The 14,096-nt window shown below is 41.0% G+C and overlaps 1 protein-coding gene across 2 annotated transcripts in view; it reads left to right on the plus strand.

The window, feature by feature from the left end:
• LOC139265705 (SLAIN motif-containing protein-like) overlaps positions 1-14,096 on the plus strand; it is a 45,406-nt gene that overhangs the window by 18,685 nt on the left and 12,625 nt on the right. The window contains exon 3 of one of the 2 annotated variants that reach the window (XM_070882968.1): positions 8,999-9,148. The exons of the other annotated variant lie outside the window; for it this stretch is intronic. Within the exon in view, the coding sequence (XP_070739069.1) occupies positions 8,999-9,148 (150 nt within the window). The remainder of the gene's footprint in view (positions 1-8,998; positions 9,149-14,096) is intronic. 2 annotated transcript variants of the gene reach the window in all.

Below are 14,096 nucleotides of genomic sequence, written 5' to 3' on the forward strand. Positions count from 1 at the left end.
TTTGAAACTTCACAATTTCCTATTTCCTTTTGCAGATATTTCTGATGGATAGACCTAATCCCATATCTCAACATCTTGTGACGATAATGGACTATAGTTACTAATCTAACTTTCCAGATTATACAAATGTTCTGTTTCAGTAAGATGTGTTTCCTTGATGAAAATTTAGTTTTGTGGTCATTATGAATCTTGCCTGCCGCCAGTGCATGCTGGAAGAGTGCAGGAATTCGCTGTGCAATTTTTCTGTACATTTGTGGACAGAAAATTGTGACCCAAGTCTGTAATTTTCTGACTTATGCCAACGCACAGTGGCTGAAGGTGGAAATGCCCATTTTTTTTTGAGCATGGCATACTTTCCCACTTTTAAATATCGGCATGATGTATTCCTAGATATGAAGTAACACACCGACCCCTTCTTACTCGGTCACAAAAGTGTGCTTTAAATCTAATCTCAGGCCACACCTTTATTGCACCAGGTGAGAATTTAAAAAAAAATGTTTTACACTGAATATGCCACTGTGTAGGTTGCTTTTTGCATTGAGCCAATAAACAGCAGGACCACACATCACTTCACACTTGCATCTGACACGTAATACATAGAAACATAGAAAAATAGGTGCAGGAGTAGGCCATTCGTCCCTTCGAGCCTGCACCACCATACAATAAGATCATGGCTGATCATTCCTTCAGTAGCCCTTTCCTGCTTTCTCTCCGTAAGAGTCATATCTAACTCCCTCTTGAATATATCCAGTGAACTGGCATCAACAACTCTTTGTGGCAGGGAATTCCACAGGTTAACAACTCTGAGTGAAGAAGTTTCTCCTCATCAGTCCTAAATGGCCTATCCCTTATCCTAAGACGATGTCCCCTGGTTCTGGACTTCCCCAACATCGGGAACATTCTTCCCGCATCTAACCTGTCCAGTCCCGTCAGAATCTTGTATGTTTCTATGAGATCCCCTCTCATCCTTCTAAACTCCAGTGAATAAAGGCCCAGTTGATCCAGTCTCTCCTCATTTGACAGCCCAGCCATCCCTGGATTCAGTCTGGTGAATCTTCGCTGCACTCCCTCAATAGCAAGAACGTCCTTCCTCAGACAAGGAGACCAAAACTGAACACACTTGAGGCCTCACTAAGGCCCTGTACAACTGCAGTAAGAGTTCCCTGCTTCTATATTCAAATCCCCTAGCTATGAAGGCCAACATACCATTTGCCTTCTTTACCGCCCACTTTCAGTGACTGATGAACCATGACACCCAGGTCTCGTTGCACCTCCCCTTTTCCTAGTCTGCCGTCATTCAGATAATATTCTGCCTTCGTGTTTTTGCCCCCAAAATGGATAACCTCACATTTATCCACATTATACTGCATCTGCCATGTATTTGCCCACTCACCTAACCTGTCCAAGTCACCCTGCAGCCTCTTAGCGTCCTCCTCACAGCTCACTCTGCCACCCAGTTTCGTGTCATCTGCAAACTTGGAGATACTACATTTAATCCCCTCGTCTAAATCATTAATGTACAGTGTAAACAGCTGGGGCCCCAGCACAGAACCTTGCGGTACCCCACTAGTCACTGCCTGCCATTCTGAAAAGTACCCATTTACTCCTACTCTTCGCTTCCTGTCTGACAACCAGTTCTCAATCCATGTCAGCACACTACCCCCAATCCCATGTGCTTTAACTTTGCACATTAATCTCTTGTGTGGGACCTTGTCGAAAGCCTTCTGAAAGTCCAAATATACCACATCAACTGGTTCTCCCTTGTCCACTCTACTGGAAACATCCTCAAAAAATTCCAGAAGATTTGTCAAGCATGATTTCCCTTTCACAAATCCATGCTGACTTGGACCTATCGTGTCACCTCTTTCCAAATGTGCTGCTATGACATCCTTAATAATTGATTCCATCATTTTACCCACTACTGAGGTCAGGCTGACCGGTCTATAATTCCCTGTTTTCTCTCCCTTTTTTTAAAAAGTGGGGTTACATTGGCTACCCTCCACTCGCTAGGAACTGATCCAGAGTCAATGGAATGTTGGAAAATGACTGTCAATGCATCCGCTATTTCCAAGGCCACCTCCTTAAGTACTCTGGGATGCAGTCCATCAGGCCCTGGAGATTTATCGGCCTTCAATCCCATCAATTTCCCCAACACAATTTCCCGACTAATAAGGATTTCCCTCAGTTCCTCCTCCTCACTAGACCCTCTGACCCTTCTTGTATCCGGAATGTTGTTAGTGTCCTCCTTAGTGAATACCGAACCAAAGTACTTGTTCATTTGGTCCGCCATTTCTTTGTTCCACGTTATGACTTCCCCTGATTCTGACTGCAGGGGACCTACATTTGTCTTTACTAACCTTTTTCTCTTTACATATCTATAGAAATTTTTGCAATCCGTCTTAATGTTCCCTGCAAGCTTCTTCTCGTACTCCATTTTCCCTGCCCTAATCAAACCCTTTGTCCTCCTCTGCTGAGTTCTAAATTTCTCCGGGTTCGCTGCTATTTCTGGCCAATTTGTATGCCACTTCCTTGGCTTTAATACTATCCCTGATTTCCCTTGATAGCCACGGTTGAGCCACCTTCGCTTTTTTATTTTTACGCCAGACAGGAATGTACAATTGTTGTAGTTCATCCATGCGGTCTCTAAATGTCTACCATTGCCCATCCACAGTCAACCCCTCAAGTATCATTCGCCAATTTATCCTAGCCAATTCATGCCTCATACCTTCAAAGTTACCCTTCTTTAAGTTCTGGACCATGGTCTCTGAATTAACTCTTTCATTCTCCATCCTAATGCAGAATTCCACCATATTATGGTCACTCTTCCCCAAGAGGCCTCGCACAACGAGATTGCTAATTAATCCTCTCTCATTACACAACACCCAGTCTAAGATGGCCTCTCGCCTAGTTGGTTCCTCGACATATTGGTCTAGAAAACCATCCCTTATGCACTCCAGGAAATCCACTTCCACCGTATTGCTTCCAGTTTGGTTAGCCCAATCTATGTGCATATTAAAGTCACCCATTATAACTGCTGCACCCTTATTGCATGCACCCCTAATTTCCTGTTTGATGCCCTCCGCAACATCACTACTACTGTTTGGAGGTCTGTACACAACTCCCACTAATGTTTTTTGCCCTTTGGTGTTCTGCAGCTCTACCCATATAGATTCCACATCATTTAAGCTAATGTCATTCCTAATTATTGTATTAATCTCCTCTTTAACCAGCAATGCTATCCCACCTCCTTTTCCTTTTATTCTAAATTTTGTGACTGTTGAATACCCCTGGATGTTGAGTTCCCAGCCCTGATCATCCAGGAGCCACGTCTCCGTAATCCCAATCACTTCATATTTGTTAACATCTATTTGCACAGTTAATTCATCCACCTTATTACGGATACTCCTTGCATTAAGACACAAAGCCTTCAGGCTTTTTTTAACACCCTTTGTCCTTTTAGAATTTTGTTGTACAGTGGCCTTTTTTGTTCTTTGTCTTGCGTTTCTCTGCCCTCCACTTTTTCTCATCACCTTTCTGTTTTTTGCTTGTATCTCCTTTTTGTTTCCCTCTGTCTCCCTCCATTAGTTCCCATCCCCCTGCCATATTAGTTTAACTCCTCCCCAACAGTACTAGCAAACAATCCCCCTAGGACATTGGTTCCGGTCCTGCCCAGGTGCAGACCGTCCGGTTTGTACTGGTCCCACCTCCCCCAGAACCGGTTCCAATGCCCCAGGAATTTGAATCCCTCCCTGCTGCACCACTGCTCAAGCTACGTATTCATCTGTGCTATCCTGCGATTCCTGGATGAGCAGAAATTTTCTCCAATTAAATATTGGGAAGACTGAAGCCATTATATTTGGTCCCCGCCATAAACTGCATAACATAAGAACATAAAATAGGAGCAGGCTATTTGGCCCCTCCTAGCCTGCTCTGCTATTCAATAAGATTATGGCTGATCTGATCATGGACTCAACTCCACTTCCCTACCCACTCTCCATAATCCTTTACTCGCGTATCGTTCAAAAATCTGTATCTCCGCCTTTAAATATTTTCAATGACTACGCCTCCACAACTCTCTGGGGCAGAGAATTCCATAGATTTACAACCCTCAGTAGAAATTTCTCCTCATCTCGGTTTTAAATGGGCAGCCCCGAATTCTATGTCCCCTAGTTTTAGTTTCCCTGAGTGGAAATATCCTCTCTGCATCCACCTTGTTGAGTCCCCTCATTATCGTTTATATATTTCATAAGATCACCTCTTTCTTCTGAACTTCAATGTGTGTAGGCTCAACCTATCCTCATAAGTTAACCCTCATCTCCGGAATCATCCTAGTGAACCTTCTCTGAACAGCATCCATATTTAAGGAAGGATATACTTGCATTGGAGACCAAAACTGTACGCAGTACTCCAGGTGTGGCCTTACCAATACCCTGTACTGTTGTAGCAGGACGTCTCTGCTTTTATACTCCATCCCTCTTGCAATAAAGACCAACATTTCATTTGCTTTCCTGATTACTTGCTGTACCTGCATACTAACTTTTTGTGTTTCATGCACAAGGACCCCCAGGTCTCTCTGTATTGCAGCACTTTGCAATTTTTCTCCATTTAAATTATGATTTGCTTTTCGATTATTTCTGCCAAAGTGGATAACCTCACATTTTTCCACATTATAAGCTATCTGCCAGATTTTTTGTCCACTCACTTAGCCTGTCTATATCCCTTTGCAGATTTTTTGTGGACTCCTCACAATTTGCTTTCCCACCCATCTTTGTATCATAAACTTGGCTACATTATACTCGGTCCCTTCATCCAAGTCATTCAATATAGATTGTAAATAGTTGAGGACCCAGCACCGATGCCTGTGGCACCCCACTAGTCATTGCCAACCGGAAAATGACCCATTTATCCCGACACTCTGTTTTCTGTTAGTTAGCCAATCCTCTATCCATGCCAATATATTGCCTGTGAGCTTTTATCTTGTGCAGTAACCGCTTTGTAGCACCTTATTGAATGCCTTCTGGAAATCCAAATACATCACATCCATTGGTTCCCTTTTATCCACTCTGCTTGTTACATCCTCAAAGAACTCCTGCAAATTTGTTAAATATGATTTCCCTTTCATAAAACCATGCTGACTGTGCCTGATTGAATCATGCTTTTCCAAATGTCCTGCTACTGCTTCCTTAATAATGGGCTCCAGCATTTTCCCAACAACAGACGTTAGACTAACTGGTCTATAGTTTCCTGCTTTTTGTCTGCCTCCTTTTTTTAAATAGTGGCGATACATTTTCAAATCCATTGGAACTGCCCCAGAATCCAGGGAATTTTGGTAGATTACAACCAATGCATCCACTATCTCTGCAGCCATTTTAAGACCCTAGGATGTAAGCCATCAGGTCCATGGGACTTGTCTGTCTTTAGTCCCATTATTTTACCGACTGCTACTTCTTTAGTGATAGTGATGGTATGACGTTCCTCCCTTCCTATAGCCCCTTGATTATCCACTATTGGGATGTTTTTAGTGTCTTCTACTGTGAAGACAGATACAAAATATTTGTTCAACTTCTCTCATTTCCCTGTTCTCCATTATTAATTCCCCAGTCTCACCTTCCAGGGGACCAACATTTACTTTAGCCACACTTTTCCTTTTTTATGTACCTGTATAAACTCTTGCTATCTGTTTTTATATTTCGTGCTAGTTTACTTTCATCATCTCTCTTACCTCTATTTATTTTTCATTTATTTTTAGTTGTTCTCTGCTGGCTTTCAAAGATTTCCCAATCCTCTAACCCCACTACCTTGGCCACATCGTATGCCTTTGTTTTCAATTGGACACCCTCCCTTATTTCCTTGGTTAGCCATGGATGGTTATCCCTTCTCTTGCAGTCTTTCCTTCTCATTGGGATATATTTTTGTTGAGCATTATGAACTATCTCCTTAAATGTCTGCCACTGCTCATCAACCATCCCATACTTTAGTCTATTTTCCCAGTCTACTTTAGCCAACTCTGCCCTCGTAACTTTTGTAGTCTCCTTTTATTTAAGCTTGGGACCCTGATTTGAGAACCAAGTTTCTCTCCCTCCAACTGAATTTGAAATTCAACCATATTATGGTCACTCGTTCCTAGAGGATCTTTTACTATGAGATCATTTATTAATCCTACCTCATTACGCAGTACTAGATCCAAGATAGCCTGCTCCCTGGTTGATTCTGCAACGTACTGTTCAAGGAAACTATCCCGGATACACTCTATGAACTCCTTCTCAAGACTACCCTGGCCAATTTGCTGTGTCCAATCAATATGAAGGTTAAAATCACCCATGATTATTACCGTTTCTTTTTTACAAGCCTCCATTATTTCTTGATTTATACTCAAGCATGCAACTACTGTTAAGGGGCCTATAGACTACGCCCACCAGCGACTTTTTCCCTTTTATTATTCCTTATCTCCATCTAAACTGATTCAACCTCTTGATCCTCTGAGTCAGTATCGTTTCTCACTAACTAACTCACTGATTCCATCTTTTATTAAGTGCTACCCTACCTTCTTTTCTCTTTTGTCTGTCCTGCTGAATTGTCAAATACCCCCTGAATATTTAGTTCCCAGTCCTGGTCACCTTGCAACTACGGCTCTGTAATAGCTATCCGATCATAACCATTTGTGCTGTCTATTTTGTTACAAATGCTCCGTGCATTTGGACAAAAAACATAATTTTTTTTTACCCTTTTTTTTCCCTGCTTGTTTCCTCTATCCTTCAAACTCACTTTCTTCACTTTTTTGCTTTCTCCCCTCTACTAAATCTAGTCTCGGGTTTTCATTCCCCTGCCAAGCTAGTGTAAACCCTCCCCAACAGCACTAGCAACCACCCCCACCCACCCTTGCAGGATGTTCCCTAACCACTGACTCCATCCCTCTCCCTACTATCAATCTGAGGGTGAACAAGACTGTTTGCAACCTAGGTGTCATATTTGACCCTGAAATGAGTTTCCAGCCACATATCTGCAGCATAATTAAAACTACCTTATTCCACCTCTAACATTGCCTGCCTCTGCCCCAGCTCCTCTTCTGCTGAACCCTCATTTGTGCCTTTGTTACCTCTAGACTTGACTACTCCAACTCACTCCTGGCTGGCCTTCCACATTCCACACTATGTAAACTTGAAGTCATCCAAAACTCAGCAGCCTGTGTATTAACCCGCGTCCAGTTAAGATCACCCATCACCCCTGTGCTTTCTGACCTATGTTGGCTCCCAGTTAAACAATGCCTAGATTTCAAAATTCTCATCCTTGTTTATATCACTCCATGGACTTGCCCCTCCCTATCTCTCTAATCTTTTTCAGCCTCTCTGCGCTCCTCAAACTCTGGCCTCTTGAACATCCCTCATTCTAATTGCTCAACCATCGGTGGACGTGCTTTCAGCTGCCTGGGCCCTAAGCTCTGGAACTCTCTCCCTAGACCTCTACGCCTCTCTACCTCTCTTTCCTCCTTTAGGAAGCTCATTAAAACCTAACTCTTTAAACAAGTTTTTGATCATCTGCCTTGATTTCTTCTGTGGCTTGGTGTCAAATTTATCTGTTTGTCTGTAACACTGATGTGAAGTGCTTTGAGGAGTTTTACTACGTTAAAGGTGCTATATAAATAAGTTATTTTATTGTACCACAGTATATACAGGAAAGGTTCCTGTTCATTACTCTTAAACCATGCAAATGAGAGATTCATTCACTGTCTTGGTATCATAAGCAGCTAGGTGGGTTTAAGATTGCTTTTATCTACCCCACTGCAGTTAATCCAGTATGAGATACTGTCGAACCATAAACAGTCATTTCACACTTGTAGGCCGATCTTTTTCTTTTTAAAATCCAGGTAGAAGTGTTTTATTGTGCAGTTTCCCATATTGCTTTTAAATGGGTGGATAAACACTATTTTTTAAAGCTCAAGACCAAATTTATTTCACTAATTGTGTATACTTTTAGAAGGCTTGCATGGAATAATATAACTTGTATCTATAGGGTAGCAATCCAACAGTAAGAGAGCTAACTGGACTGCTGTCCTGGTAGAAGAATTGACCACTGAGTAATGCAGAAAAAGTTATTGATGCTTTGCTCTAATTTTCCAATGTTTGAACTACTACGACACTAATCCAGTTTTGATTCAACAAAAGTAAATTGGTACAACTACAGTAAAGTGTACTTACCTCGGTTTAAAGGCAAGTAAAGTGATCTGATCTTTATATAAAGAAGGAAAACTGGGGCCTTGCTGAATCTTTCTTAAATGTTCCAAAGTGCTTTGAATTACTTGTGCAGTGTCTATCATTGTAGGTGAATGTGGCATTAGCTGTAGCTGCAAGTAGCAATATGAATGAAAAGTTAATCTATTTTTGTTGGTTTTGAGGAGACTACCTGATCTTCAAATAGTGCCAAAGGTTTCTTAATGTCCAGTGGTACATGGAAATGGGACATTGCGTGGTCAGAACCTTGATGTACTCACTCCATATTGTATTGTGTCAGTTTAGATTACGCACTAAAATCTTGGAGTGGGATTTGAACTTGCAATCTTCTGACTGAGTGCTACCATTTCAGCCAATCTAAAATTGTATCACTGTAAATGGATGATACATTTCCAGTGGTCCATGGAATATAGCTTCTAATAAGTATGTTACTTCGTGTGGTGTGGTAGGTTTTGTTACTTTAATATTTACATTGATGACTAATGGCCTGGATGGTATTAATCCACCTGCATGTGTTCATTTCTGACTACAGTTAATTTTGCTCAATGTTCAAGTTGTAAGTAAGGAATCAATACTTAGGATGCTTATCCAAGCAAAGCCTGCCCCAAAAATCATGAACTGACTTATTGCAGTCAGAGTACCTCCACACTAATCTAAAAGTAGATCTAAACAAAGAGCCAGGTTACTTTTTGAAGTTCAATGTCAATGTAACCTTCATGCCTGTTACATTTGTGTCTAACTGTGCATGCGTTTGTGCTTTTCCATTCTAGCCAACAGATGGAGAAACATCTATTGCACTCCGTTTTCCTCAGCCTGTGCTTATAGCTCCAACACAGATGTCACTTCGTGTAGCAATCTCTTAAACTCTTCTGGTTTCCTCAAAACGTCTACTAAACCAGTACTAACCTATGGCAGTTCAGGTATGGTACACCTGTCAATTAATGAAGTGTAGATTTTATAAAGCAACTGTTAACATTGCTTTTTCCTTTGTACAGACGGACGCATGTTCTGTTGGAGCTTCTTCCAGGTTTCATCAGTGTAAGATTTGAAACTAACTGCATGATTTTTGGTTAGCTGCATGGCTTTCATGAACATTCAGTGGTCTGTTAGGACAATTGCATATTATTGCTTTCAAAATAGAAAATCTGAATCTTAAATTAGAAACTGAAGTGCACAGACTATACCAAAACCTGTTAGTGTCCAGAACATTTCCTTTAGACAAAGTGAGATTCAAATTATTTTGAGACCATAATGCCAAAGGAAATGGCTTAAGTAGCTATATACTTTGTTAAAGTCATTAATACGTTTATCAATTTAGTGGCCAGTTCCTACTTAAGGAGCATGTTTTTTTTTAAATTGTAAACTCCTGTTCATGTTTTGCTCTGCCTGCTGCTCCAGGAAATGCACTGCTTATCCAGCAATATACAACAAGGTTCCAGCTCCTACAAAAACATAGCATTTTGCATATTGATAAAAATCATACCTGATATGGCCGGAACACTGGTTGATTTAAAAAAAAAATACTGGGTGTGGGGGAAGGAAAACCATTTTATGAAGCCGTATTGTATATTTGGATTAGAAAGTTCTGAACAACTGGAGCAGGAGACTGATAATTTCATCAACACTAAGTTTGGACTTTAACAAGTAAGAATTTCTCATCTAGAATGCTGTTTGGCAGGTGAGAAGTAAACTTAACTATTCAGATGAAAAATTCTTTGTCAAAACCCAATAACTCTGTAGATCTAATGCATTTGTTAATCATTTGCTGTGTCCTTCCAAATCATAAATGTAAATATTGATTTGCTATAGAAAATTGTTTCCTGCTGTTCCATCAGAACAATGATTGAGCAGGCTAGTTTGTTCTGTATATTTAATGAGCTTCTGGATGAAGAAATTATAAAACCAGGGCCTGTGGGACTAGGCACATTACTTGTGTTACAGTAATAGTTATTTCCCCACCTTTCCTGAAGGCACTAACTCATGCTGGAGTATGATTCCATGGTTGTTCTGCAGTACCACTTCAGGTGCCTGCCTATTGAATATGAACCCAGATAGTGAGTGTTATATATGCTGTTTGACATTGGGAGACATTATTTGTGAGTCTGGTCTTGTTCTCTCCAGATTTCAACATGCAATTTCTAGTACAGAATATGGGCTAGTGATCAAGAACCGAATCCCTGCTCTCATTAATGAACAAATGCCTTAAGGCTGCACTTTGCAACCTAAATTAGTCTTGAAACAAACAGTGAATGGACAGGATATGGGTTCTGTTAATATTGGAAAAGTAATTCACATATAATATGATGCAAGGCATTTGTAAATACCTTATTTTGAAAAATTCAGTTGTCTTTATACTGCCCATTGAGATTTTTGAACTCTGCCTTGATTCTAATGTATAGGGAAAATGAGAAAGTATCAATATTTGATCCTGTGATATCACTCTGCCTCTCCTGAAGGTGTTGACGTGTGTTTGTAGTATGGTCCTACAGACAGGTCATCCAACAGCACATTGTTCATGTATCCATTCTTCATATGTGAGCCTTGGTATTGAGGGTCAGTAGCTAAACCTACATAGCAGAGCCCAATCCAGTCTTTGCCCAACATTCACAAGTTTCAGATTTAAAAAAAAAAAATAGTGGTCAGTAATTGGGACAGAAGGTTCTAGGGCTTCACTCCAGCTACTTGAGGTGAGGACACAACCCCCAGATCCAAGATGCCATTGAGATGTCGTGTTGTAAGTGGATGTCAAAGTAGCTTTTGTGATCAGTGATTTATTAGCAACCTATCCCAACAAGAAAGATGATGCCTAGTGAAATTTGGCCTGATTCAACTAGGGAGTGTAATAAATATATGTACTCTGACCAGACGTTCATCGAGAATAATTTATTTTTAATTTTGTACCATTTTCCCCTGAAGATACTGACTTTTGCTGAGGTACAGTCTCTGGTGCCAGCAACCCTCCAATAATTTGCCTAGATTTCCATTCTTCGAGAAGATTCTTGTCTCAGGATTTTTTGACCATTTTTGCTACAGGATCTTGGGAAGAGTTACTTTTAATTTTCTTTAAGCAGTGTATTCTCAAAAGTTTTTTTTTAATGCTAACTGAGACTACAGAATCAATTCATTAATTTCTCTAGGTAATTGAAAAATACCTCATGCCCATTATTTTGGAAACTAATTTGATCCCTGTTCATGAGCAGAACAAAATAAAAACAGGCTGGAGCACAGGCAGGCAGAAGATTTTTAAACATAATGGTGTTGCAAAAGCTTTAGCCATGCTCAGTCAAAAATGTTGGTGGAATCAAAATCTACTGGTCTCCATCTTAAACATGCTGTATATAAAATAAAATCATCTGTCTGGTGATTACATTTTCATTCTAAATCTAATTTGCAAACGATCCCCTATAGCTGAACATTCTTGCACTTCTTCGGTCACCTACATGTGCTCCACTTGCATTTACCATTCACTTGGTGTCTGCTTTTGTTTCTTTCGACCTTGTAGTTCATTATGCATCAGCTATCAGATGCTGCCTCTAAACATTCAAATTCCAACAGAGCTGCTATCATACTTGGGAATTTTGGTCACCAACTAGTAGTTTAGAACCAAGTACGCAGCAGTGCTGTGAAAGAATGGACTAGGAATTAGATTGTGGTCTGCTGGATCAACAGGCAGAGGAGAACTCCATGCTGGCAGATATGATACTGGTGCAAGTTATGCTGCTGATCATGTTGAGTCATCCCAGCACTTAAAGATGTCACAAAACACAGTGCCTCAATAGATGTGAAGTCCAGACAAACACTTAAGACAGTCAGATTAGTTTTTAATAAATTGAATAAGCTGACAATAGAACTTGTACTCATTTTCTAAAGCAAGAGGCTGCTGGATATTTTGTATTGCAAGGTTATATGGAGAAGAGGTTTCTGACCCGATGTCATAATTGTGAGAAGGATTCTGAATTTTATCTTGAACAGTTTGTAAATGAGACTACCTTTAAGAGTCGAACTGTGGTCTGGGCTATCAAATTCCTGTCCCAAATTGAACTTGCATTCTATGTAATGCCCGGAGATCATTGTTCCATCGCCGTTCTCCTCTGTCGTGCCACATTGGCCAGAAGTAATGCAGGGTTTCCTACATTGAAATGTGTAGACTATGAAAGAAATATCAAATGAACATAGCCCAAACTTCTTATCGATGGGGATCAGCACATTTCAAATGAAGGCTAACAAGGGGCAAACTGCCTTGAAACCTTTTGTAAAACTACTCTGATCAGTGTCCATATTACCAATATGACTGTCTTGATTTTAACTTATCTGGAGATTTTGTGAATGGAATTTATCTTTTCACAGAAGGAAGAATGCTTTTTCTCAGCAATTGCATTCCAAGAAATCACACATTTCAAAGCTGTGTTTTGAAGGTTTATTAGGTCATTATGGGGCTACTTTAAATTGCCCTGCAGCAGGCCCTCTGACTTATAAAAGGGTATGTGCACTATATCTTGTATTTGGAGAACAGAGTGAATTCCACAGACAGTCTGATAAATATGAATAGGATTGGTGTTTTTTTTTTAGGAATATGTGTAGCAGTTTTGTATAATAGTTGATCCTAGATGTCTCCACACTGCACAACAGATCCTGCAAAATAGATAAAAGTAATATGCTTCAACTGGAGGTTAATACCACCAAATACTGTTGAAGAATAAATCAAATAGTTTGTAATTCCTGCCTGTCCTAAAAAGAGACTTTTGGTTGCATTCATTAGCATTGTTAGTGCTGCGTCTGTTAGCAAGTAGAAAGAGCCAATGTGTCCATGAAGTGACAGGGTCAAAATGAAATAATGTAAAGGTGAAATATATGGAAAATGTATCATTTAAAATAGTCACATGCTCCACATCAATTTGTGTGGTATTAAATGTTGCCGCGAGGCATTGACATTGAATATTTAACATTTAGCATGTACAGTAGATTGAGGTTTTTTTTTAAAAAAAGGGAACAAATCTGACCAACAACTACAGGGGAATCTCCTTGCTATCAACCACTGGGAAGGTTGTCGCTAGTGTTCTCCTCAACCATTTCTCCCTGTGGCCGAGGAGCTCCTCACTGAGTCGCAGTGTGGATTTCGTCCCCAACAGGGAACAACGGACGTGATCTTTGCAGCACGACAATTGCAGGAAAAATGCAGGGAGCAGCACCAGCCCTTGTACATGGCCTGTTTCGATCTTACAAAGGCCTTTGACACTGTTGACCGTGAGGGCTTATGGAGCATCCTCCTCTGTTTTGGATGCCCCCAAAAGTTTGTCAACATCCTTTGCCTGTTCCAGGACGACATGCAGACTGCGATCCTTACCAGCAGATCCATTACAGACCCATTCCACGTTCAGACCGGGGTCAAACAGGGCTGCGTCATCGCTCCAACCCTCTTCTCAATCTTCCTCTCTGCCATGCTCCACCTCTGTCAACAAGCTCCCCGCAGGAGTGGAACTAAACTACAGAACCAGTGGGAAGCTGTTTAACCTACGCCGCTTCCAGGCCATGTCCAAGATCACCCAAACCTCTGTCGTTGAACTGCAGTACGCGGACGATGCCTGCGTCTGCGCACATTCTGAGGCTGAACTCCAGGATATAGTCGATGTATTCACCGAGGCTTATGAAAGCATAGGCCTTATGCTTAACATCCATAAGACAAAGGTCCTCCACCAGCCTGTCCTCGCCGCACAGCGCTGCCCTCGACAACGTGGACCACTTCCCATATCTCTGGAGCCTCTTGTCAACAAAGGCAGACATTGGTGCGGAGATTCAACATCGCCGCCAGTACAGCCTCGGCTGCCTGAGGAAGAGTGTTCGAAGACCAGGCCCTCAAACCTACCACCA

The sequence above is a fragment of the Pristiophorus japonicus genome, chromosome 6 (assembly GCF_044704955.1).
Source record: "Pristiophorus japonicus isolate sPriJap1 chromosome 6, sPriJap1.hap1, whole genome shotgun sequence".
NCBI classification, from domain to species: domain Eukaryota; kingdom Metazoa; phylum Chordata; class Chondrichthyes; family Pristiophoridae; genus Pristiophorus; species Pristiophorus japonicus.